General features: G+C 36.2%; 2 protein-coding genes across 4 annotated transcripts; both read left to right on the plus strand.

The window, feature by feature from the left end:
• Positions 1-21: 21 nt before the first annotated feature.
• LOC132205751 (DNA polymerase theta) lies at positions 22-7584 on the plus strand. Of its 3 annotated transcripts, none has more exons than XM_059635014.1 (19): positions 22-40; positions 128-245; positions 296-526; positions 716-1165; positions 1220-1352; positions 1504-1989; positions 2172-2452; positions 2507-2677; positions 2732-2882; positions 2969-3212; positions 3265-3827; positions 3900-4084; positions 4141-4309; positions 4369-4550; positions 4607-4747; positions 4808-5164; positions 5225-5703; positions 5761-5822; positions 7446-7584. In XM_059635014.1, the coding sequence occupies exons 2-18, from the start codon at positions 150-152 to the stop codon at positions 5771-5773; spliced, it is 4332 nt and encodes a 1443-aa protein (XP_059490997.1). In that variant the 5' UTR covers positions 22-40; positions 128-149; the 3' UTR covers positions 5774-5822; positions 7446-7584. The 3 variants fall into 3 exon arrangements, with proteins under 3 accessions (XP_059490997.1, XP_059490998.1, XP_059490996.1); XM_059635015.1 differs by having other exon boundaries at positions 134-245; XM_059635013.1 differs by having other exon boundaries at positions 29-84; positions 134-245.
• Positions 7456-26297, plus strand: LOC132205752 (metabotropic glutamate receptor 2-like). Its single transcript, XM_059635016.1, has 12 exons — positions 7456-7763; positions 15875-16034; positions 21275-21566; positions 22476-22796; positions 23288-23661; positions 23715-23837; positions 23897-24015; positions 24072-24289; positions 24563-24953; positions 25154-25562; positions 25923-25970; positions 26033-26297. Exons 1-12 carry the CDS (start codon positions 7593-7595, stop codon positions 26092-26094), a joined length of 2688 nt encoding a protein of 895 aa, XP_059490999.1. The 5' UTR covers positions 7456-7592; the 3' UTR covers positions 26095-26297.
• The last annotated feature ends 43 nt before the right edge of the window (positions 26298-26340 follow it).

Below are 26340 nucleotides of genomic sequence, written 5' to 3' on the forward strand. Positions count from 1 at the left end.
AAAATAAACCGGCTGGTTCGGCGCAGTTCGGCGGCTGCAGGTTGCTAGGTTTTCTCATTTATTTTATAGTGAATTCGACTTTCGGTGAAACAATATTATTATTTTCTCGTATTTTAATGTTGAAAAGTTGAAGATTTAAGTATCTGGCCATGGACGACGATGACCTGGAGTCCAGTTTCGGGCAGCTGGACCTCGGAGAGCGGCTCAAGTTGTCTGCTTGGGGTTTGCCGCCAAGTGTTGTCAAGGCATGTATTTTTTCAAAGTAAAAAATTTTCATTAATATTTTCGTCATCAGGCTTATCGTGACAGGGGCATCGACGAGATGTTCGCTTGGCAGGCCGAGTGTATGGCACTGCCAGGGGTGTGGACGCAGACGTCCGACTTGGTCTTGTCCGCTCCGACTTCCGGAGGCAAAAGTCTCGTTGCTGAATTGCTCGCCGCAAAAACTGTCATCCGCAGGGGCAAGAAGGTTGTCATAGTGTTGCCTTTCAAGGCCTTGGTTGCTGAGAAGACCAATTATTTAAAGGTAATAATTTGTGAGCATGTCATGGTCTACCTATAGCTAATATATCTGTGGTTTTAAAAATTTTAAAGTTATATTTTTATATATATATATATATATTTTTTTTTAGATTTAATAAGTAAAAGTGCTCTCAAGTCGGTTGTATTTAGTAAATTTATATTGTAAATTATTAGAATAGAAATTTTCTTGCAGGCTGTCTTTGCCAGGACCGGCGTGAAGGTTGTTTCCTTTACTGGAAATTCCTCAGCGTGTCCGTTTTCCATGGTCGATGTGGCCATCTGTGTGACTGAGAAGGCCAATTCGCTCATCAATCGTCTTGTCTCCGAAGGCTCGATTTCCTCCCTGGGCCTTTTGGTGGCCGACGAGTTGCACACCCTGGCCGATCGCAGTCGCGGCTACATTTTGGAAATGCTGCTCTCGAAAATAAAATTTCTAAAGCAGTTCAAAGGCGCTGAGGTGCAGGTCATCGGCATGTCCGCCACTCTAGGCAACTTGGTCGAACTAGCCGAGTGGCTCGGAGCCCAAAAGTACGAGACTGACTTCAGACCGGTGTCCCTAGAGCAGAGAATTTTGGTCGGGGAAAGCGTCTTTTCACACAACTTTGAAAAAATAGAGGACTACAAACCTTTGATAAATGTCAAGGTTAAATAAATTTCTTATACATATATCAATCAATAACAACTTACTTAAATCTAGGATGACTGTGAAAATGTGGTTGACCTTACTGTAAGGAAGGTCCTCGATGGAATGTCCGTCCTCATATTCTGCATGACCAAAGCGCACTGTGAAAACCTGGCTGTGAAAATTGCCAAGGAGAGCATAAGAGTTGGTGAGAATGGAATTTATTTTATATTATTTGCTAAAAAAAGTTAAAAAAAATATCATTTATTTCCCACATAAGTACTAAATGTTTCACATTAACAAAAATTTTTTTTTATTAAATTATAAACCGTTTTCATTACAATTTTGGTTAATTTTAGGTAGAGGCCTGTGTGGTAAAGAGTTGGCGACAGGAATCCAGCAGCAAATAACAGAGGCGGCTGCCTTGGAGATGCGAACCTTGATAGACGCCTGTTCACCCAGCAAAGAGCTGCGCTCCTGCGTTTGTTTTGGGGTGGCTTTTCACCATGCTGGATTGGCTGATGACGAGAGGGCCGTCGTAGAGGAGGGCTTCAGAAGCGGCCGCCTGCGCATCCTGGTGGCCACCTCGACCCTCTGCTCAGGTGTAAACCTGCCTGCCTCCGTGGTCATTGTTCGCATGGGCAACAGACTGGACAGGCAGATGTACCTGCAGATGGTGGGACGAGCCGGAAGAACGGGGGTTGTCAAAAGTGGAGAGAGCTTTCTGGCCGTTCCGAACAGCATGACTGCATTGGCAAAAAAACTGGTTTCTGAGGAGGTGTCCAGAGTTGAGCCAAGTCTCGGGGGCAACCTCATGCGGGCCCTTCTCGAAGCTATATCTACAGGTTGGTTCAGATTCCTAATAATAAACAGAAAACAACTGTTAAGTGGTTGACAAAAATTATTATAATTGATATAGAGAAAAACAAAATTTTCAGTGTCTATTTTATTGTAATTTTTCTTCAAAAAGGAATTTTTTTTATTATTTTAAAAAAAAAAAATTGCTTCTTTTGCCATGATTTTCCAGGTATGGCAAGTAGCAAACAGGAACTTTTGTCCTTTCTTGGCTCCACTTTATACGGCCAAGGCAAAAACGAAGTTCTTCAGAGTGACTTGGAGGAAATTTTGGAAGATCTCTGCCAGTCGAGTTACGTTCGACAGAAGGAAGAGGCCTCTGAGCCGACCCGTCTTGGTACTGCTTGTGTTGCGGCTGGAGCAAGACCGGAAGACGCCAAAATGTTGTACGAAGAGTTGAAAAAGGCGCAGAAATCTTTTGCCCTTGACACGGAGCTCCACCTTTGTTACCTGGTAAAAAAATATTATATTCTTTTCACCTTTTTTAAAATTATATTATGACATCAGACAACACCGCTGTACAGTGGAGACTGGGGTTCTTTTGACTGGCTGCACTGGATGAAAGTCTTCAACTCTTTGCCACCCGAGTACAAAAGGGTTGCAGAATTGATCGGCGTTAGAGAGAATTTTATTGGGATGATGATGGCAAAGTCTTCTTCCTTCATAAATCAAGAATCAGTAAAAAATCACTAATCAGATTTAAATAAATCAATAACTTGTACATTTGATTAGTTGGCAACGATGGAGCGTCATCAAAGGTTTTTCAAAGCTCTAGCAATGATGGATCTCATTCAGGAAAAGCCGCTATCTGAAGTTTCAGCCAAGTTTGACACTACCAAAGGTGCCATGCAGGGCCTCCAACATTCGGCAGCAATGCAAGCTGGTAAGAAATGAAAATAAAGTGACGATTTTTAAGATAAATTGGGAACATAATTGTGAACTTTTAAATTAATAACTTTTTTTTCTTAGGACGAGTCAAGGCTTTTTGCCAACAATTAGGTTGGACCTTGATGGAAGCTCTTATGAAGTCTCTGCAGCAACGACTCCAGTTCGGAGTTTTGCCTGAGCTCTGCGACCTGATGAGAGTTGAGCTATTGAATGGACAACAGGCCAGAGCCCTATACCAAGCTGGTATAGAAGGAGTCTCGGACTTGGCCAGAAGTGGTGTCGAGGTCATCGAAAGAATCTTGACCAACATGCCCAAGTTTGGAAGGTGAGTGAATTCTAATTTCTCCAAAGGGCAATACAAGAAATGAAATTTTCAGTGCAGAACAAGAGAATCAAGTGCAGCTCGGAATAATTATAGAAGGTTTGGGAACCCTTTCCGAGCGCCAAGCTGCAACTCTGATCCTTGAAGCAGCCAGAGAATTAATGCAAGAGGAACTTGGTTTGAAGAACATCGACTGGGAGCAGCGTCGGCAGTTGTCTCTGACTCAGACACCTCCCCGAAGCCAAGCCACTCAGAGAAGTCAGCAGGTCTACAGCCAGGAAAGCCCTCAAGTGAATGAAATCGAAGACGCAATTGCAGTACTTGAGGCTTCTTGTAATACACCGCACAGGACCCCTGCCAAAATCGACCAACTCAGTCCTGACCCTTTTGATGACAGTATGGAAAGCGTCGAAACTGCCAAAGAAGAGCCGCAGATTGCTGACAAGGTGGCTGTCATATCTGTAAATAAGGATTTGCAGGTGGATTTCCTCAACACGATAAAACAGGTCAAAACGATGTCCTTGTCTTTGGCTCTTGGCCAGGATGACAAAATCCAACAAGTTGTCCTGGCCTGTGAAGTTGCTAGTGAAACAATTATCTTCTGTCTCATCTTGAAAGGTTGTATAATAATCAATTAATGAGAAAAATTTTAAAATCAATTTTATTTCTTGCATTTTGTTTTGTTTTTAGAACAACTTGAATTTTTGTCCCAACTTCTTCGCAACAGGCTAGTCCAGATTCAGATGAATAATTCCGTGTCGAAAATAAGACTTTTGTTAGACCACTTCAATTCTATAGATTGCCAACTTTTTGATCCAGTTCTGGCAGCATGGATTTTGAATCCGGACAAACCTTCGTACTCTCTTGCACAAGTGGTAATTTTATAAAATATAAATATTTGAATTATATTTTAACATTATTTTTATGATAGGTCCAAGGGATGTTTCCTGAGTGGACAAGCTTTGTGTCAAATTTAAGCAGGCAGAATTTGTGTCCGCGATCTGTCGACGAGGCTGTGACGGAAAGTTTAATGTGCCTGAAAGTCGGCTCTCATTTACAGGGATGGCTTAAATCGTACAAATATATGCATATTTTGACAGGTATATTATATTTTCTGTAATTTGAAAGAAAAAAAAAATTAAATTTAGGTTATTCCTAGATATAGACATGCAGGCTGTGAAGGTTATTGCCGGATGTGAACAAAGAGGGTTTGCTGTCAGCAAGTCGGAAGGGATGGCTTTGGAAGCAAAACTCGAAAACGCCCTCAAAGATTTACAGAGAAAAGCCATATCTTTAGCTGGCTGCAGTTTTGATCCTAATAAGAGCTCCGACATTAAAAAAGTATATTACTAATTGAATTCGAACAGAAATCTATTATTAACATCTACTCATTTCAGATTGTGTATTACAAACTGAAGTTAGGAGGGCCGAAGTGCAAGCCGTCAACCTCTAAAGAGGCACTCCAGGCTTTAGAGGAGAAACATCCCCTCCCTCGGATTATATTAGAATATAGAAAAATCCACCATGTTTTAAATGCAGTAGGTTTGATGTTATGATTAGTGCTACAGTGAATTAATCAAAAATAAAATGAATTTCAGACCGTTGCACCAGTTTTGAAAAATTTAGACAAATCTGTTTTACACCCGCGGTTCAACTTTTTGGTGGCAACTGGTCGGATACACATGCACGACCCCAACTTGCAAAGTGTTCCGAGAGACTTCGCCCTTCCGGACGGATCCAACCTGAGTTTGCGAAGCATGTTTGTTGCCCGTCCAGGTCATACCTTGATCTCAGCCGACTACAGCCAGATTGAACTTCGACTTATGGCGCACCTCAGTGGAGACGAGTTTTTAACTGGCCTATTGAACTCGGGCGAGGATGTTTTCATTAATTTAGCCAGTCGGATTAACAAAACTGAAAATGTCACCGAGGAAATGAGAAGGCAGGCAAAGCAGGTAATTTTTCTTTGTTTAAAATCTTATCTTGTTTTATAAATATTTTTGTTCAAATTCTAGATTTGCTATGGTCTCTTGTATGGCATGGGGGTGGACAGACTGAAGGAGGAGCTGAAGGCCCCTGCAGATAAGGTCCACATCTTGTACGAATCCATACAAGCTGAACTCTCCGCACTATTCGACTTCAAAGAATCAGCCGAGCAAGAATGTCGAAAAACTGGAAAAGTTACCACCATGTTTGGACGAGTGCGGCTTCTTAATTTAGCTCGAAACGCGGCCAACAGCATTGTGCAAGGGTCAGCAGCAGACCTGGCCAAGAAGGCAATGGCCAGAGTCAAAGAAGCCCTGGGGTCACAAAGGGTAGAGGCGCATTTGCTGCTGCACATGCACGACGAGTTAATCTATGAAGCCAGGATGGCCGACGTGGACAAAGTGGTGAAAATTGTGAGAACAGAAATGGAGTCCGTCGGAGATGGATTGAAGGTGCACCTCCCGGTCAAGGTCAAGGTCGGACCTAACTGGGGTCTCTTGCAAGAATTGTGAGAAGCATTTTTCAGAAGATTTATTTATAAAACTATTTTTGAAATATATTTTAGAATTACAATTTGAATTACCCCGGTGAGCTTCTTGGTGTTTTGACCACAGTGCAGTTTTTGAGGTATTAAATTTTTTAATGCAAGGGGAGATTTTTCTAAATTAGATTAGATCTTTAATCTAAGAAGTTTAAATCAGAGAATGGGGTAATTTATGATTTTCCATCATCATCTATGAATTTAATTCCTGAAAATAAGGAGAAAAGGACATAAAATTTTTATGATATTTGAAAATGTTGGGAAATAGTTGAATTTTGTGTTTTGAAATTATTAGTATTTAATTTTTTTCACGCTAAATAAGCTTGAATATATCTGAAGCCTATTTTTGCCAAATACTTTTTGATAATTATGTTGAGAAAAAAATTCTAGCTTTTTTAATTTTTATCGATTCTTGGTGAATTTGCAATTTATTCAACCAAAATTGAGAGTCTATTATTATTGATGTGGGCTTGCTACTAGCCAATATCTTGGCTGCAATAGGGGCAACAGGAAGTCAATCTTCACGCAGCCTAACCTTGAATGAAACCCTGATTTCGGCTGTAAATATTTTGGAACAAGTGGAGATAACAAAACAAAGCCGCATGCATAATATAATAATATCTGGAAATAGAGATAAAAGGCGCGTTCCTATTTCTCCGAATCGTTTGATTCCCATCTCTGTTGTGCGTTGTGGCCCAAATAAATATACACCAGCGGTATCCATCAAAGGCAGTGGCGCTTCTGCCTTTCTTTATTTGGAATCGCTAAAGTGGATTGTAGCCATCATAATTACGCTATGCGACATTTAAAAAAAAGGCAGGATTAATTATTAATTTGGAAATTTACCAAAATTGGAAAATTGAGAACACAAGTTGTCGGTTTTATTCACAGTTAAATTGGGGATGACCAAGCCCTCATTTGAAAGGTCAAATTTCAAGAAAAATCTTTAGATCTATTAAATAAAGAAAAAACCGGTAAAAATATTTTTTTATTTTTGTGAGTGGATTTGAATTATAAGCACTTAAAATCTTTGAGTATGTTTAAAATAAAACTTTGGCTTTTTTTCTCAATTATTTAGTTTTTAGTGTGTAAATTTAATCTGCGTTCAATGCTTTCTTTACCTGGTAATTGGATCTGTTAAATATTTCAATTATTTTTCCTTTTTCGATAAGAAACCAAAGAGTTTTTCATTTGTGAGAACATTTTTCTTTCACTTTGTGTGCAAAAGAAACCCTTAGCAAAAGCCTGGTTACAATCCACTTTAAAACAAGAAAACTTGAAGCTTTTTATAAAATAAGAATATAACATAAAAGTGATATAAAGTTTAGTGAGCTTGAAAACTTCTTAATGAGAAAATTTTCATTTGCTACAGCTTATTTCCTCCTTCTGTCCAATTGCAAAAGTTGAGCAAGGCAATCAAACCGGTCGGGAAAGTTTGTTTTGATGAAATTCGCGAGTGCGCGCACCAGAGCAGCCCCTGTCTTTTCTTTTTGCTCCACTTGTTTGACACGCAATCTATCCATCTCTCTCGGAGACAAAAAGAGACACAATCGGCATCGCGAATCTGCGGAGGAGGAAAAAAGGGTAGTGCGCAATTAAACAAATAACACGTCAAAAAGACGATGGGCTGAAGGGGTTAAAAATAGGGGCGCGTGTGCCACGTGTTGCGTTCCCTGCGCGATTGACAGGCGCGCTGTTTGCCCTGATAGATAACCCTGCCGGCGGTGCGCACTAAAGACGAGCATCACCCCCACACGTCACTTGTTCTGTGGCGGGCGGGCGGCGCCGACGTCACCGAAAGGAGGCCGCCGTTGACAATTGGGCCTTTTTATCGGAGCGGCGCATTAGCGTGCGACATGCCGCCGCGGCCGGAGCTGCTCCTCGTCTTCGGCCTCCTCACCGCTGCCGCCGCCGCAGCGTCCACGACCAGGGACAACTTCCTCAACCTTGAAGGTGAACTCGTCATCGGCGCCTTTTTTCCCATTCATCGAAAGGGGCCTGATGGCGAACGGTGCGGAGCTCTGCAGGTTCGAAAACAATTCTTTATTATTAAACCGCCGAAATTTTGCTCTTTTTTAAATGTGCATTGATTTTGATCATTGTGTTTGTCCTGTAATTAATTAGTATTTTTGATTCAAACTTGAAATCGAAAGTAGAGATTAACAAAATTTTCTTGTCGTAGAATTATTTTAGAAAAAAACCCTCAAATTTTACCTCGTAAAATCTTTCTTAAGAATATTACTTTATTTCCGTATTATTGCATTCCACATTGAGTGTTCAAATAGTTTCACGGCTGACGATTGATTTGTGACTAATTGACTAATTATTTTTGTGTTTTTCGAGTCGTTTAAATACTCTTTTAGGCACTCCAATGACTATTTGGACTTTTTATTCACAACAATGGCCCTAGTTTATAAAATTATTATTTACAATTTATGTTTAAATTTAATACATTTTAATTTTTATTAAAATTACCTCAATTTTAGAGCTCTAATTAAAAGTTTTACTGAAAAACATCAAAGTTTTTTTTTTATATATATTTGTTATAGCACTTTCATAGGTTATCATACTTAATTGCTAACTTAATGTGGATTTTGAGAGTAAATTTCCTAAAAATGAAATATTTTTAGCTCTCCACAAACTGACAGTATTACTTATTTTTCCTGGTAGTGTCAATCAAATTTTATTTAATAATTTTCGTGTTTATGATATCAGAAATAAATTTCAAATGAAATTTCCGTTCAAAAAACTTATTTTTTTTTAGTAATTTTTTTTGTAATAATTTTTAATTACTTCCTTCACAAGTCTGATAATAAGAAAATTTAGAAAGAAGCACTGTTTTAGACCGTGTCATAATACAATTTTTAAGCAGATTACAAAGTATGTTTCTTTCTAAATATACTTAATCACCGCTATTGTTAAACTAAAACGGAAGTTTTGGTTTTTTTATAGATATCATTCAAAACATTTCACTTCCTATTGTGTTATTTTTCCCAAATTACCAATTTCATTAAGTTTGTATTTAACTCCTCTTATAAATTAGTTTTTGTTCTTATTGTTGAAAACCAATTAAAAAATTTTCCATGATTTTACTCAATATATATCTGAATTTACACTTAGGTTCTTAATTTGACAGAATTGAAAATTTTTGATGAATCTTCAGCTAAGCCGAGTTCATGGTATGAAACATAAAATTCACTTACAACATGTTCATATTATTTTACTAAAAAAAAATGAAGCTTGTTGCTATCTGCCAAAAATTAAAACATAATTATTTTGAATTCAATACCAAATTTTAATTCAAAGTAAATAATTTATAATTATTTTGAATTTAGAGTGTAACTCGAAATTGTTTTTACTATTATTTTTTAGCAAGGACCTGACAAATTTTGTCCTGAAAAGTTTATTTCATCCATTATTTTTATTTCCATTTATTTATTCGTAAATTAGCACTCAAAATTGAATTATTTCAGAAAAATGCCGTATTAATATAACTTTCTTTGAAATTATTTTTAAAAGGATTAAAATCATTCAGCAACAAATTGATTTCTTTAATTAGTATTCGGGCTTCTTTACTTTTTTTTAACATTTCTCACGCCAACCTTAAATCGAGTTTCACGTTGGAACGAAAACTGCCCCCGTCAGCGCAGGGCGGAAAAAATTGGGCAGTCGGGCGCGTGGCCGAGAAATGAAACTCTCCCTTTTTCTGCTGACGGACGCTGCTTGATGATGAAATTATACAGGGGACACCGGAGAACCACGCGAGGGCCGAATTCCCCTTAAAGTGGATGTGTCATGCCACAGATCGCGTCCGTTGGTCGGTGCGGCGCACCGCGTTTTGCTGCGAAAAAACAACAAAACTCTCGTGATAATCTTGACACATCATCATCCCCTTGCTTTCGTAGTAAAAGCTTTTCGCTCCATTGATATTTAGAGGCGCGAGACCAAGCTAGTGGACCGGATGATTGCATTACACGTAATATCCGAGGTCGCGAGTATTCGCATTATGCAAATTCGAGGCAGAGGCGAGATGAGTAGCGTCTCGGAAAATTGAGTGTCAGTCAGTCGCAGTCGCACGCCAAAATCAACAAGTCTCGTGCTGAGAGCGACCCGACTGCACAATTCGTCTCTGTCTACCCGAGTGGGCGAGATCGGAAATTATTTCACCGAAAGAGAGACAAATGCGAAAAGGAAATTGGGTTTTTAGTCAAAGCTTTGTGCTCAAAGAGTTGAATGGAAAATATACAAACTTCCTCTTCCACAAAAAAGTTGTTTTTTAGTCATGAATTCAATCTCCATTCATTAAATTTTCCACCACAAAGTGAATACACAATGCGAATAAAATAAATATGTTTTCGAAATTAAAGATTTCTGGTTTGAGAATTGATTCATAAATATTGAGTTGAATTTTTTTTGTTAAAAAAAGCAATAAAACCGCTCTAAAAAACTTTATATGAAAAGTTTATTTGGGAAGTTTTCACGAGAATTTTAAAATGTACATGTTAAATTCAGCTGCAATTTTATTGATTTCTTTGCTAATAATAAACTTCAAATTTTACTTCAATTTTTGAAGTGGCCTCTAAGATCGACTAATTAATTTTTATGACAACTCTTGAAAATTTTGAATTCATTAAAAATACAGGAAAAGGTTTGATTCATGCGGTTTTAATGACCTAATCCATAATCAAATAATTGTCGTCATAAAATCGGCATGTGACCATTACGTGATGTTTTGATAAAAGTAGCAGATGAATTATATCTTTTTTTATGAATAGGATTTTTACTCCATTAAGAAATTATTATAAACTTTGATTATTTTTCAAAATATCCCTGAAAATATATTACTATAAAACGAAACTGATTGATCTTTCTTTTAAATTTTTTTTTTTGCTTCGATCTTCAAATTTTTTGGTACTTCAGAAGATCATTTAAAGAAAATACAAAACAGTCTTTCATATAACCATGCCATAGTTTAAAAAAAATGTGAAAAATTTTTACAGAAAAAATTTATTTGTTTGAACAAGTTGACACGATAGTCCGTTTTTTGGCGAAATTTAGAGCAGGAGACTATAATTCTGGTTTAAGAGTAGTTGAGGATTTTTATAGACGACATTTGCAGGTATAAAAAATCCACGTTTGGCTTTTTTTAAATTTGTGAATCTCAGGAATTTTTATTGATAGTCCGTTTTTTGGCGACATTTAGAGCAGGAGACTATAATTCTGGTTTAAGAGTAGTCGAGGATTTTTGTAGACGACATTTGCAGGTATAAAAAAATCCACGTTTGGTTTTTTTTAAATTTGTGAATCTCAGGAATTTTTATTGATAGTCCGTTTTTTGGCGACATTTAGAGCAGGAGACTATAATTCTGGTTTAAGAGTAGTCGAGGATTTTTATAGACGACATTTGCTGGTATAAAAAAATCCACGTTTGGTTTTTTTTAAATTTGTGAATCTCAGGAATTTTTATTGATAGTCCGTTTTTTGGCGACATTTAGAGCAGGAGACTACAATTCTGGTTTAAGAGTAGTCGAGGATTTTTATAGACGACATTTGCAGGTATAAAAAAATCCACGTTTGGTTTTTTTTAAATTTGTGAATCTCAGGAATTTTTATTGATAGTCCGTTTTTTGGCGACATTTAGAGCAGGAGACTATAATTCTGGTTTAAGAGTAGTCGAGGATTTTTATAGACGACATTTGCAGGTATAAAAAAATCCACGTTTGGTTTTTTTTAAATTTGTGAATCTCAGGAATTTTTATTGACAGTCCATTTTTTGGCGACATTTAGAGCAGGAGACTACAATTCTGGTTTGAGAGTAGTCGAGGATTTTTATAGACGACATTTGCAGGTATAAAAAAATCCACGTTTGGTTTTTTTTAAATTTGTGAATCTCAGGAATTTTTATTGATAGTCCGTTTTTTGGCGACATTTAGAGCAGGAGACTATAATTCTGGTTTAAGAGTAGTCGAGGATTTTTATAGACGACATTTGCAGGTATAAAAAATCCACGTTTGGCTTTTTTTAAATTTGTGAATCTCAGGAATTTTTATTGATAGTCCGTTTTTTGGCGACATTTAGAGCAGGAGACTATAATTCTGGTTTGAGAGTAGTCGAGGATTTTTATAGACGACATTTGCTGGTATAAAAAAATCCACGTTTGGCTTTTTTTAAATTTGTGAATCTCAGGAATTTTTATTGATAGTCCGTTTTTTGGCGACATTTAGAGCAGGAGACTACAATTCTGGTTTAAGAGTAGTCGAGGATTTTTATAGACGACATTTGCAGGTATAAAAAATCCACGTTTGGCTTTTTTTAAATTTGTGAATCTCAGGAATTTTTATTGATAGTCCGTTTTTTGGCGACATTTAGAGCAGGAGACTATAATTCTGGTTTAAGAGTAGTCGAGGATTTTTATAGACGACATTTGCTGGTATAAAAAAATCCACGTTTGGTTTTTTTTAAATTTGTGAATCTCAGGAATTTTTATTGATAGTCCGTTTTTTGGCGACATTTAGAGCAGGAGACTACAATTCTGGTTTAAGAGTAGTCGAGGATTTTTATAGACGACATTTGCTGGTATAAAAAAATCCACGTTTGGTTTTTTTTAAATTTGTGAATCTCAGGAATTTTTATTGACAGTCCATTTTTTGGCGACATTTAGAGCAGGAGACTATAATTCTGGTTTAAGAGTAGTCGAGGATTTTTATAGACGACATTTGCTGGTATAAAAAAATCCACGTTTGGTTTTTTTTAAATTTGTGAATCTCAGGAATTTTTATTGACAGTCCATTTTTTGGCGACATTTAGAGCAGGAGACTACAATTCTGGTTTGAGAGTAGTCGAGGATTTTTATAGACGACATTTGCAGGTATAAAAAAATCCACGTTTGGCTTTTTTTAAATTTGTGAATCTCAGGAATTTTTATTGATAGTCCGTTTTTTGGCGACATTTAGAGCAGGAGACTACAATTCTGGTTTAAGAGTAGTCGAGGATTTTTATAGACGACATTTGCAGGTATAAAAAATCCACGTTTGGCTTTTTTTAAATTTGTGAATCTCAGGAATTTTTATTGATAGTCCGTTTTTTGGCGACATTTAGAGCAGGAGACTATAATTCTGGTTTAAGAGTAGTCGAGGATTTTTATAGACGACATTTGCTGGTATAAAAAAATCCACGTTTGGTTTTTTTTAAATTTGTGAATCTCAGGAATTTTTATTGATAGTCCGTTTTTTGGCGACATTTAGAGCAGGAGACTACAATTCTGGTTTAAGAGTAGTCGAGGATTTTTATAGACGACATTTGCAGGTATAAAAAAATCCACGTTTGGCTTTTTTTAAATTTGTGAATCTCAGGAATTTTTATTGATAGTCCGTTTTTTGGCGACATTTAGAGCAGGAGACTATAATTCTGGTTTGAGAGTAGTCGAGGATTTTTATAGACGACATTTGCTGGTATAAAAAAATCCACGTTTGGCTTTTTTTAAATTTGTGAATCTCAGGAATTTTTATTGATAGTCCGTTTTTTGGCGACATTTAGAGCAGGAGACTACAATTCTGGTTTAAGAGTAGTCGAGGATTTTTATAGACGACATTTGCAGGTATAAAAAATCCACGTTTGGCTTTTTTTAAATTTGTGAATCTCAGGAATTTTTATTGATAGTCCGTTTTTTGGCGACATTTAGAGCAGGAGACTACAATTCTGGTTTAAGAGTAGTCGAGGATTTTTATAGACGACATTTGCAGGTATAAAAAATCCACGTTTGGCTTTTTTTAAATTTGTGAATCTCAGGAATTTTTATTGATAGTCCGTTTTTTGGCGACATTTAGAGCAGGAGACTACAATTCTGGTTTAAGAGTAGTCGAGGATTTTTATAGACGACATTTGCTGGTATAAAAAAATCCACGTTTGGTTTTTTTTAAATTTGTGAATCTCAGGAATTTTTATTGACAGTCCATTTTTTGGCGACATTTAGAGCAGGAGACTACAATTCTGGTTTGAGAGTAGTCGAGGATTTTTATAGACGACATTTGCAGGTATAAAAAAATCCACGTTTGGTTTTTTTTAAATTTGTGAATCTCAGGAATTTTTATTGATAGTCCGTTTTTTGGCGACATTTAGAGCAGGAGACTATAATTCTGGTTTAAGAGTAGTCGAGGATTTTTATAGACGACATTTGCTGGTATAAAAAAATCCACGTTTGGTTTTTTTTAAATTTGTGAATCTCAGGAATTTTTATTGACAGTCCATTTTTTGGCGACATTTAGAGCAGGAGACTACAATTCTGGTTTGAGAGTAGTCGAGGATTTTTATAGACGACATTTGCAGGTATAAAAAAATCCACGTTTGGTTTTTTTTAAATTTGTGAATCTCAGGAATTTTTATTGATAGTCCGTTTTTTGGCGACATTTAGAGCAGGAGACTATAATTCTGGTTTAAGAGTAGTCGAGGATTTTTATAGACGACATTTGCAGGTATAAAAAATCCACGTTTGGCTTTTTTTAAATTTGTGAATCTCAGGAATTTTTATTGATAGTCCGTTTTTTGGCGACATTTAGAGCAGGAGACTATAATTCTGGTTTGAGAGTAGTCGAGGATTTTTATAGACGACATTTGCTGGTATAAAAAAATCCACGTTTGGCTTTTTTTAAATTTGTGAATCTCAGGAATTTTTATTGATAGTCCGTTTTTTGGCGACATTTAGAGCAGGAGACTACAATTCTGGTTTAAGAGTAGTCGAGGATTTTTATAGACGACATTTGCAGGTATAAAAAATCCACGTTTGGCTTTTTTTAAATTTGTGAATCTCAGGAATTTTTATTGATAGTCCGTTTTTTGGCGACATTTAGAGCAGGAGACTATAATTCTGGTTTAAGAGTAGTCGAGGATTTTTATAGACGACATTTGCTGGTATAAAAAAATCCACGTTTGGTTTTTTTTAAATTTGTGAATCTCAGGAATTTTTATTGATAGTCCGTTTTTTGGCGACATTTAGAGCAGGAGACTACAATTCTGGTTTAAGAGTAGTCGAGGATTTTTATAGACGACATTTGCAGGTATAAAAAAATCCACGTTTGGTTTTTTTTAAATTTGTGAATCTCAGGAATTTTTATTGATAGTCCGTTTTTTGGCGACATTTAGAGCAGGAGACTATAATTCTGGTTTAAGAGTAGTCGAGGATTTTTATAGACGACATTTGCTGGTATAAAAAAATCCACGTTTGGTTTTTTTTAAATTTGTGAATCTCAGGAATTTTTATTGACAGTCCATTTTTTGGCGACATTTAGAGCAGGAGACTACAATTCTGGTTTGAGAGTAGTCGAGGATTTTTATAGACGACATTTGCAGGTATAAAAAAATCCACGTTTGGTTTTTTTTAAATTTGTCAATCTCAGGAATTTTTATTGACAGTCCGTTTTTTGGCGATATTTAGAGCAGGAGACTACAATTCTGGTTTGAGAGTAGTCGAGGATTTTTATAGACGACATTTGCTGGTATAAAAAAAAACCACGTTTGGCTTTTTTTAAATTTTTGAATCTCAGGAATTTTTATTGATAGTTTGACACTCAAGGAGATGATAAAATTTAAAATTATTTAATTGAACTCATCCTTGAACAATTAATGATAACAATGATATTTTTGATCTTAAGAATTTAAAATTCCTTCGTTTTATGAAAACTCAAATTGAACTAGGATGCTATGAATTCCGCCAAAAAGATTTTGTTAGATATTTTGCAAGCAAGAAATAAGAAACATTTTATTTAAGCATCAAAAAATTCTTAAAAAATTAGTAATTTTTTTTTGTAACGATTCCTAATCTTTTTGATTAAAAAATATTTTTAATGCACTAAATGGAAAAATTACTTAATTAAATGAACAAGAAATTGATTATAAAAAAAGGAATTTTTGCAATCGAACAGTCTAGAATAAGGTACCGGTAGCAGATTTTCGTATATTTTTTTAGCTAGTCCTTGGTGTTCAGTCATAATGAGCAAAACACACTTTGTTTTGTCTCGGGCCATTGTTAGCACTACCGGCCGGCCGGCCGTCTCTCCTCCACTCTTTCCATCTCTCTCTTTTTGCCAGATCGATTTCAATCTGCTTAATTGGCACGTGTGCGTCTCTGTCTGTGTGTCGACAGATGGAAGATGGGCTGCAGCCACTGGAGGCCATGCTGTTCACCGTGCAGCAGGTCAACGACGACCCCGACTTGTTGCCGGGGGTGCGACTCGGCGTGGCCGCCTTCGACTCGTGCGACAACCCGGCCTACGCCATGGAACAGGCCCTGCACTTTGTCAAAGGTATGACCCCATTATAGCTTATGAAAAAAAATTATCAACTATGATATGTTAAATTTTTAGGGGAAAAAATTTATTAAATACTATCTGACTCGAGTCTTGTTTGAAAATTAGGCGTAAAATTTGCCCTATTATATATCCAGGAAAATTAAAAATCTATTCAAGTTCCGGAGTACTTTCTTGAAATTAGACTAATTAAATTATTTGAATCTCTGTTTTCTAAAATAAATCCATACTGACCTATGATTTTTTTAAAATCAGATTTTGATCTTTCTAATAATGTATTATTGGCTTTTTGTGATTCATAGAAACAAAATTTGACGCAATAAAAAAAATCATTGAGGAAACTCAGAATTCGTACACACTGAAAAGAAAATGGTTTTACCAACCTTTTGCAGTTGATTTATATATTAGTTATTTTTTTTTTTTAAATTAAAAAAGGCACTTTGGCCCATTTTTTAATTTTACAAATTACTGTAAAATATGAATATTAAAAATTAAATAAATAGGCAGATTGAAGTTAAATTGCAACTGATGAATAAAATCCGTGCCAAAAATCAATATGTTGCAGAAAAATCTTTTGTTAACGTAGACCTCTTGAATTTAAAAATTGCCGAGTACAAAAATAAACTTCAAAAGAATTTAGAGAACGAGGACTTAGTACACTTTCATGAAAATATTCTGAGTCTGGTCAGCGAGTCCAAGGTCCCAATAAAAAATTATCAACGTACCAGCCAAGAGTGGTTTGATACACATTGCTACTGCCACAAACAAGATCTCAACTTCTTAAAAAATTTTATTGATTCTGAAAATTTTATGCTCGGATGTGATGAGGAAAAAAGAGAAATGTTGCAGATTTTTTCGCTGGCTAAAAAAGAGTACCGCAAGCTGTGCAAAACCAAGAAAAGCGAATTTCAAGAAAAATTAGATCATAAAATTATTTTAGAGGCTGAAGAAAAATGTTATAAATTTTTGAAATTCAAAAACAAAAGCTTGAAAGAAGTGCCAAATGATATCGAATTAAAGACTTGGGAGGCACACTTTGAGGCCCTTCTGAATGAGCGCCAGCTCAAAATTGACCAGTCTCTCGGACTGAAAGAAAAGCTGCTAAATTATGAAGGCACGGAAACTGTGAAATGTATTCTGCAAGCTGAAGTAGAATACTCAATAAAAAGTTTAAAAAATCGCAAGGCGCCTGGACCAGACTCTCTAAGAAATGAAACAGTAAAAAATCTTTGGCTGTCTCTTGCGCCTGAGATTACGGCCTTTTTTAACTTGTGCTTAATGAAAGGTCAAATGCCGCAAGAATGGAAAAATTCTAATTTAAAAATTTTATTCAAAGGCAAAGGCAGTATTTCAGATGCTAACAATTACAGGGGCATCAGTCTTTCTTGCGCCTTGTATAATCTGCTGGACCGCGTAATGAAAAATCGTGTATATTCACAACTGGTAGAAACCATCCCAGAAACACAGTTCGGATTTATGAGAGGAAAATCCACAATTCAAGCGATAAAACTTTTAATCGAGGAAATTAATAACAATGTGTATCAAAACAAAAAGCCACTATACTCTCTGTTTTTAGATGTTCGCAAGGCATTTGATTCCATTGACAGAGATGTTGTTTTCAAGAAACTAATCAATAGCAAGAAATTCTCAAAAGAAGAACTTAATTTACTAGCCGAAATGCTTGAATTAAATTTTTTAACAATTTATGATGGAATCTCCTTCTCTGACCAAATTGCTCAATCAAACGGTGTGAGGCAAGGTGGCAGCCTCTCTCCGTTCCTCTTTATCATGGGAATCGCAGATTTAAATGAAGTATTGAAAAAGCATCCTAATATTAAAATAATATATTACGCAGACGATGTGGCAATTTTCTCGGACAACCTGGAAGATCTGAAACTTGCCCTGATTGATATCATGGAGTGCCTACAATATAAAAATTTGAAACTCAATTTACCGAAATGTAAACTCATGAAATTTAGATATAAAGGCAAAGGTCGTTTTAAAAAATCTGATTCGATGACGGTCCTAAATGAGAAAATTGATTTTGTTTCCGAATTTTCATATCTTGGCTTAACGTTCCAATCCTCTGGCATCTCATTTTCTAAGCACATCAATAAAAGAGTAAAGGCAGCAATCTGCGCTTCCACCACATTTGCTGCTCTGCCCAAGTCTTCGCTCTCCACGGCGCTCAAACTGTTCGAACTGGCCATTGAGCCGATCGCTACATATGGAATCGAAGCAATATGGCCCCACCTTACTTTACAGGACCTAAATAAACTCGATACGGCCAAATCTCGATTCCTAAAAAGAGCCTTGCAGGTCTCAAAATACACAAAATCTAGACTGGTATATAAGTTGGCGGATACAAGCTGCTTGATTACCGATATAAAAAATAAATTTGAGCTCCCAGAGACAGCAAGTTATTTAAAATTTATGGAAAACCAATTCCGCAAAAATAATGAAATTAATCCACAATTTTACGATACTCCCGCAATGACAAACCCGAGCTGGAAACAAGCGCACTTTGCGAACAGACATGTAAAAACGAGATACGCAGTACACGGTTTCCACTTTATACTCTGCAAAAATAAAACTTTCCATACTGATATAAATAATGACTGTGAATGTGAAAAGTGCGGATGTAAAATGGGATTATACCATTTATTTGAATGTAGCGCAAATAATCTTAGTTTGTCTGAAATAGCAAAGAAAAACAAAAAGTAAATTATTCTATGTAATTTTATATTGTATTATATCTGGATATACTGTATGTTTATGTTGTACACGAAAGTGTCTAATAAATTTCTGATGATGATAAAAATTAAAACAGGATTAACAAAAATGAAGTTTTATATAGGATTTAAAATTTATAGAGTAACATATTTGAGTATCTTTTTGAATTGCGTTTTAAAGCTCTTTAAAAAAAAATGTTATTATTTAAGGAGATTTATTTTCAATATCACCTTTTGTAAAGTCAAACTTCAGGAGCAACTGAAATTTGATTAAAATACTTAAATCGATATATATATTCCTGCAAATAATAATTTATTCCCTTGAAAAATGGCAACGATTTCCTTCTAAGCTCCTGTATAAATTTATGTAAGAGGTTTTCTATCAATTTCATTTGAGATCGTTTTTCATAGTCGTGGGAGATTTGCAGAAGAGTCTATTGCTGGATTTTCTTTTCCCATTTTCTCCGGCCATCATTTTCCTCTGACAGATATTGATGACGTGCATCAATTTTTCCCAGGCAGTAAGCACAAAGCGATATTCTTTCCTGTCAGTCAATGCAGAACATGGAAAAACAAAAAGATTTTCCCCCACTTTCTCTGTTAAAACTTTCAAGCACTCGGAATTTCTGAGTGTTAATCCGGCGATAAACGGTTTGGAGATCTTTTGAAGTGCCCCTGCACCAATATCCGATATTGCTCTGCGCATTCGGCGAGAAAAATGCCGCAGTTTGGCATTATATCAAATAGGGGGTTGCGTGTGCGAGAGAGAAAAAGGTGTTTCAGCCCGATTCAGGAAAAAGTGAACGTTCGCCCCATACCATAAAAGAAAAAGGGGAAAAAGCTAATATTAGTGTTCGAATATCGATTTGTTCCTCATCAAAAAAGGATTTTCCTTTGAAGCACTTTGAAGTTTTTGTAGAGTTCGGCAACAAATTGAATTTCATTTTTATCAAATAAAATCTGTTCGACATAAAAAGAAAATAATATAAAAGAGTCAAATAACTTTTCATTAGAAGCTTTTATTATTTGCAGAGAAAGACTGGCAAAAAGTCCCTCATTTTCCACAAAATGCGACTTTTTTGCTCAAATATTAGGTGAAAAAGCCCAAAGGAAAGTCGGTTTTTTGAAGCAAACAGTCCTTTGTATTAAGCCTGTTTTTGTCCAAGTCAATTGAAGAAAAATTCATGCATTTTTGAATTTATTTTTTAAATTTTATCAAAGATTTTCAAGAAGTCAGTTAAGGCACTTTAAAGATTTAATAAAGAATTTTTTTACAAAAAATTTACAACAAATTTTTCATAAGTGTAAAGTTTGCAACGAAAAAATTATTATCTATTGTTAAACAGTCGCAATATGTAGTAGATGTGAAAAATCCTGCACAGCAAAAATGTCTTTCATGAACAGCCCAAAAAAATTCGCTTTTTGTGTCAAATATTTGAAAAGAAATTCAAAATAAAATAATTCGCAATGATTTACTGTCAAAATGAACTAAAGAGCGACAAAAAAATAAATTAAAAAGTTTTATCGCCAGGAAAATTATTTGTGTTGAAAATTTTAATCGTTAATTCTTGACGAACGAGACAGCTCATAATTTTATTCGGCTCGAGAGCGCCCATTAAAATTTCGTCGGCACTCAAATTGCGAATCTATTTCTGATGCGCCTCGCAGCCGCAATTAGCTGCGCAGAAAAATGTTCTCTCCAGAGGCAAGATGTGCGACACTGAGCCGCACAAGAAGGGCGAAGATAATTAAATTTTATCCCTGAAGCGGGTGTTTTATTGCAGCCGAGCGGCAGATCGATTGCTAATTATTTCGAGTTTAGGCTGGGTTGCGTCGTAACTATTACTCTTTATTAAGGCCGCTCTGGAAGTAAGAGGAGAAAGACCCATCAAGGGGACTTTATACGCGCCTGTAGGGGCTTTGAATGGCATATCCCCTTATGCGCCCTTTTTACCCCAAAAAGACACAAGAGTCTGTATGTTGATGGTGGTTGTAATTTTTTTACGGAGCTTTACCCTTCTTTACCCTAATAACTAGCTAAGAACTATACGACTGCTGGAAAATGACTTTTTTCATTTTATTTATTTATTTTTAAATTATTTAAGTAATTTTTTTACTGTAACAATGAATTTATGTTATTTGAAAAATATAAGACATAAAAAAATTTTATTTTATAAAAAAATCACACTGAGTGTTATTTATAGCTTTATTGTGCTTTCAACTTTAAATTTGTATTATTTCTAAATTTATTTTTCGAACATGATCGCAAATTTCAAGCAAATTTCGTGGTTTTTCAGAACCTGTGCAAGCAAAGCATAACTTTAAAGAATGAAATTCATACCAAATTTTGACTTTTAAAGAAATTAATTTTTAAAAGACTCCAATTAAGATATCAGGAAAATTTGATATCCGAAGTAAATGATTGCGAAATTTATAATTTAGGCATATTTTTGCAGTAAAGTTCTAAAATTTTTCAATCATTTGTCTCCTTGCTTTGTTTGTTAGGATTCATCGCGCACAACAATGCGCACCACTCTGAGGAGCCCGAGTACCGGTGCTCGGATGGCAAAGCGCCCGAGTACTACGATTCCAACTTGGAGCGCATCGTGGCCGTGATCGGCGGCCAGAGCAGCTCCGTGTCCATCCAGGTGGCGACCCTGTTGAAGCTGTTCGGGGTGCCGCAGATCAGCTACCTGTCCACGTCACCGGCTCTCAGCAACAAAGAAAAGTTCCCCTACTTCTTCCGCACGGTGCCCAGTGATGTGAACCAGGCGCACGCCATGCTCGAGATTCTCAGGTAAACAAAACGGCCATCAGTCTTTTTTATTTCGGGCCCCTAAAGCAAACACGCAACACCCCCGTCACTTTTATAACAGGCTTCGACTGAAATTTTGAAAATAAAACCACACACGAAGCGGCTTCGATACAATTTTAAGGACCAAAAAAATTTAGTTAATCTCAATTTTAAAGGAAAGAGAAGAAAATTTGAACAATTTTTTTTTTATTTACTTGAAGATTGAAGAAGTAAGCTTGTTATTTTACTTTTTTTTTAATTCCTTTGATGCCTTTTACAATTTTTAATCACTCTTATTAATTGAAACTGTAAAATAAATCTATGCAACATGCGCCTCGTTAAAGCATTGCGAATTGCCTATCTCAATTTTTTCAGGGGCTCTTATATTTGAAAGATACGAGTTATTTTTTGTGCCACATTTAAGAACTTTAATGAAAGGGCTTAAGGAATAAATTCAGTTGAAAATAGTTAAACTTTTTAGTTAAATGCTGCTATATTTTTATTTTTTGTTGCTAAAATCAATCCATTCATGGTTACAAACATTTTACAACAATTCAAAATTTAGTAATGGAAGTTTAATTTAAGATTTTTTTATAAACTCTACAACCATTTAATAAGATCATTTGACTTTTGGTATCTTCAAGCTCTTCACTTCTTTAAAGCAGAAAAGTTTTGGTTTTTAGTAATTAATCACAATAAATTTTTTTTGCAAAAGACTTTTTTAAACTGGAATTATTTAATTATTTATAGGAATTTTAAAATTGACAGTGTAAATTGAATTCAAAATAAAAAAATCTTATTTTTTTAATGTTTCTCTCCTTTTTACATGCGCTTTCTTGTGGCTTCCTAAAAAAATGATGATTTATAGTGTTTTCTTTTTTAATAAGCTGTTTTTTAATTGGCTCTTGTCAGACACTTTAAGTGGCAGAGGGCGGCAGTGATTTATTCAAACACGGAGTACGGGAAGCACGGATACGAGATGCTGATGTCGCTGGCTGCAAACTACAGCGTGTGTTTTTCGGTGGAGCGGCGCATTGAGCGCGAGAGCGCCCACGACACCGACATCGAGGAGGCCATGCTGGACATCCTGAAGCGCAAACATCTGCGCGTGGTGGTTGTGTTCGCCGAAAAGGCTTCGGCGCACCGCCTGCTGCGCTACGCCAAAGCCAACAAGCAGGCCAGCGAGCTCGTCTGGATCAGCTCCGACTCGTGGCGCCGACTTGACGACTCCGGGTCAGTTCCAAATCAAATTATTTGTGCATGTTCGCTTAATTTATTTATGGGTGCAATCGAAATTAAATTCAATGTGATACTCCAAATGGACACAAATGGGAGTTGATAAAAGAATGAATATTTAAAACTTTTTTTTAAATTTACTCTCAAAATTTTATATAGACAAGCCACAATTTTTCTTTTTAAATGGAGGAAAATTAATTAATTAAAATTAAAAGTTTTTAATTCAATTCTCTTAAGAAATTTTATTTTAATTCAAAATAGAAAATTGATATTTGTATTCAATAAAAATTTACAATAACTTGAGTTGAACTAATTCAGTAGTTTCGCTTATATTAAAATAAAAATTAAATAGTTATACTTTTGAGACCAAGCAAAGTATTGGTTACTTATTTGACCAAAAAGTAATTTAGTTAATAGATCTATAGAATTTTTTAATCTGCTGATTGGTTAAGAATTCTGTTTGATTTGATGAAATCTTCATTTTTCAGAGCCAACCCTGTGAAAAATGCAGTGGCCGTGCAACCTTTGGCGCGAGAGTTGCGCGGTTTCGACGAGTACATCGAGAGTCTGCGTCCGAGCAATCACAGCCAGGTGAACCCTTGGTTCAACGCCACCTGGGAGGAATTGTTTAAGTGCAACGCCTCCACTTGCGACCCGAACCCTGAAAAAGGTTTGACGCACCTGGTCAACTATCGCCAGCAGAATTATCTGCACTTCATAAGGGACGCGGTTTACGCCGTCGCCCACGCTCTGCACAAACTGCATCAGGAGCTGTGCGAAGGTAAGCCGGGAATCTGCCCTGAAATGACACACCTCAACGAGGAAGGGTTCTTGAACGCTCTGAAAAACATCACCTTCATGGGTATAATTAAAAAGTGAACAAATATGAAAATTTGATTAATGTTCTCTACACAGATGAAGGTGGTCAACCCTTTCGATTTATGGATGGCAGAGATGGACCTCCAAGGTACTCCATCCTGAGTTACGCCTACGAAGGTCCGACCAACCACATGTGGAAGGTGGTTGGTAATTTTTCTTGTAAGGAAAAAAATTGCACCAATTTATAAAATTAAATATGGGTGAAATTTTTATTGAAGTGACCTCAGAGGGAGGTCCTCAGCTGCACCTGGACGAGTCGGCAGTTCCGTTTTTGGCATTGGGAGACAAACACAGCTGCAGTCCTCAGTGTGGAGAACACCAGATTCTAGTCAAAGATGTAAATCAAAGAAAAAAATTAATTGTTAATTTACAAATTTCGTCAAAATTTTTCAGTCCAATGATGTCTGTTGCTGGACCTGCAGTCGCTGCAGCCGCTACCAAATCCAGTTGGGCCCTTCATTGTGCCAAGACTGTGATATGGGGACCATGCCTGACCCTTTGTTGAGCAAGTGTGTGCCCATTCCATTGTCCGTGTTGGACCCTTACAGCGCCAGCTCACTTACAGCCATGGTCATTGCGTCCTTTGGACTCATTATGACTGCCTTTGTTGGGTGAGAACAAAAAACCTACTTAAACGTCATCGTTATTGTTTTTGCAAACGAAACAAAAGAAAATTAATTTTTTAAATTAAAATAACTTCATAATTAATTTTCAATATTTTTTTATTAATTCAATCCCCCCTTAATATTTTCATACCGCTAATTTTTTATTTAAATTCATTTCATACACATCAAATTTGAATAAAGCAATGAAATAAACAAAACTATTGCATTTAATCAATTTAAAACACAGAGAAAACTTTAAATTTAAATCTTCTGTTGCAGGTGCGTTTTCTTTAGGTTTGGACACACTCCTGTGATAAAAGCGTCTGGTCGGGAACTGAGTTGGCTGCTGCTGGCCGGCATTGCCGCTTCCTTTCTCCTGACCTTCCTGGCCGCCTTTGCGCACCCGGCGCCATTTCCGTGCGGCGCCTTCCGATTTCTGCTTGGCTTTTGCCACACTCTCTGTTACGCCGCCATTCTGGCCAAGACAAGCAGGGTGGCGCGCATTTTTGGCCAAAAAGCGAACCACAAGGCAAGGTTCACCAGTCCAGAGGCACAGTTGGTGCTCGTGGCCGCCATGACCTCCGTCGAAGCTGTCATCCTCTTCATCTGGCTTCTCCTGGCGCCCCCAACTGCCGTCCATGTGCACCCTAACAAGGGATCAAGATTATTGGTGAGAGTTTCATAAATTTTTAAAAATTAATTAGAAAAATGAACAAATAATTTCTTTTCTTCTAATTTTTTTTTTTCAAAATCAATTAGAATTTAGAAAACCGTGTTATACAAGTTCTTATTTTTTTTATTTTTGACTTAAATTCCTTAAATTAAAACAAAAATTTCTGTTCATTTTTTGTTTAACTAAATTTTGTGCAGGTTTGTGCCGGCTTAGACTCGGATCACGCCTATTTGGTGGCGCTGGCGTACCCTTTGACCCTGGTGGCCGCCTCAACTGTGTACGCCATCAAAACGAGAAAAGCCCCCGGCGGGTTCAACGAGGCGAGGGCCGTGGCCTTCACCAACTACACGACGGCCCTACTGTGGCTGGCCTTTGTTCCTCTCTACGTGGTCAGCTCGAGTCACTCCGTCAGGGCGTTGACCCTGTCCATCTCTCTGTCCCTGAGCGCCCTGGTGCAGCTGGCGTGTCTGTTCGCGCCCAAGGTGTACACGGTGCTGTGGCGGCCGCAGAAAAACACCAAGGAGGGTGTCATGACGCACCACCGCAGCTCCAGTCTGGCGCCCACACCATCCCCTGCACCCCTCCACGCACCATCAGCTCCCTCAGGTAGTTAAATTACAATAAAAAATTATTTTAAAATTAAAATAACAAAGACAGTATAGAAAAGATTCATTTATAAATTATTTTTGATTTCAAAAAAACTATTTAATAATATTTTGGCACTTTTTTAAGTAGACTTTTGTATAAATTAATTTAAAATATATTTCTGAATAATTTTATTTTTGAATTAAATTGGATATTTGAAGTTAATTTTTTTTTTAATAAAATTTTTATTATAATTTAATCACTAAATAAGCATAAAATAACACCATGGATTTTTTTAATTCAGATCCGTTTAATTTTTTAAAATTAAAATTACCTATTACAAACTAGAAATTTTATTGAAAAAAAATTTGACCTCCACAGAGGGAAGCGTTGAACTGAGATTAGGAGCAGATCAGTCTAAACAAAAATGTAAGTTATGCTCAACTTCTTGCAGTATCAAAATTTTCTATTTTTTCTTAATAAATTTGCAGGGAGATGTTCGACCAAAGAAATGGTGCTCAGTCCATCCAGCCTGCAAGTGAACAAGTTCTAGTCACATGATTTTGAAATACAAAAATACAGACATACTCAAGCGATATCTCTTTGTTGTGCATAGAAATGTGTGACGCTTAAAATGAATCTCATACAAGTTGTTATATTTACATTGTAAGTTAAATTAGATAATTATGTAATAAAAATTTTGTGCTGATTCAGAAATAAATGATAATTTTGATCAAAAATCGTCTACTTTCTTCATTGGTAAAAAATAATATGGGAAACTTTTTATTACAAAATTTAT

Source organism: Neocloeon triangulifer, unplaced genomic scaffold (genome assembly GCF_031216515.1).
Source record: "Neocloeon triangulifer isolate White Clay Creek 2 clone unplaced genomic scaffold, ASM3121651v1 ptg000003l, whole genome shotgun sequence".
In the NCBI taxonomy this organism is placed as follows: Eukaryota; Metazoa; Arthropoda; class Insecta; order Ephemeroptera; family Baetidae; genus Neocloeon; species Neocloeon triangulifer.

Coding starts and splice junctions, on each gene's coding strand:
- LOC132205752 (XM_059635016.1), top strand. CDS start 7,593: ATGCCGCCGCGGCCGGAGCTGCTCCTCGTCTTCGGCCTCCTCACCGCT. Junction 16,035..21,274: donor GGCCCTGCACTTTGTCAAAG/GTATGACCCCAT, acceptor TTTGTTTGTTAG/GATTCATCGCGCACAACAAT. Junction 25,563..25,922: donor CGCACCATCAGCTCCCTCAG/GTAGTTAAATTA, acceptor TGACCTCCACAG/AGGGAAGCGTTGAACTGAGA.
- LOC132205751 (XM_059635014.1), top strand. CDS start 150: ATGGACGACGATGACCTGGAGTCCAGTTTCGGGCAGCTGGACCTCGGA. Junction 1,990..2,171: donor TCTCGAAGCTATATCTACAG/GTTGGTTCAGAT, acceptor ATGATTTTCCAG/GTATGGCAAGTAGCAAACAG. Junction 5,165..5,224: donor TGAGAAGGCAGGCAAAGCAG/GTAATTTTTCTT, acceptor TTCAAATTCTAG/ATTTGCTATGGTCTCTTGTA.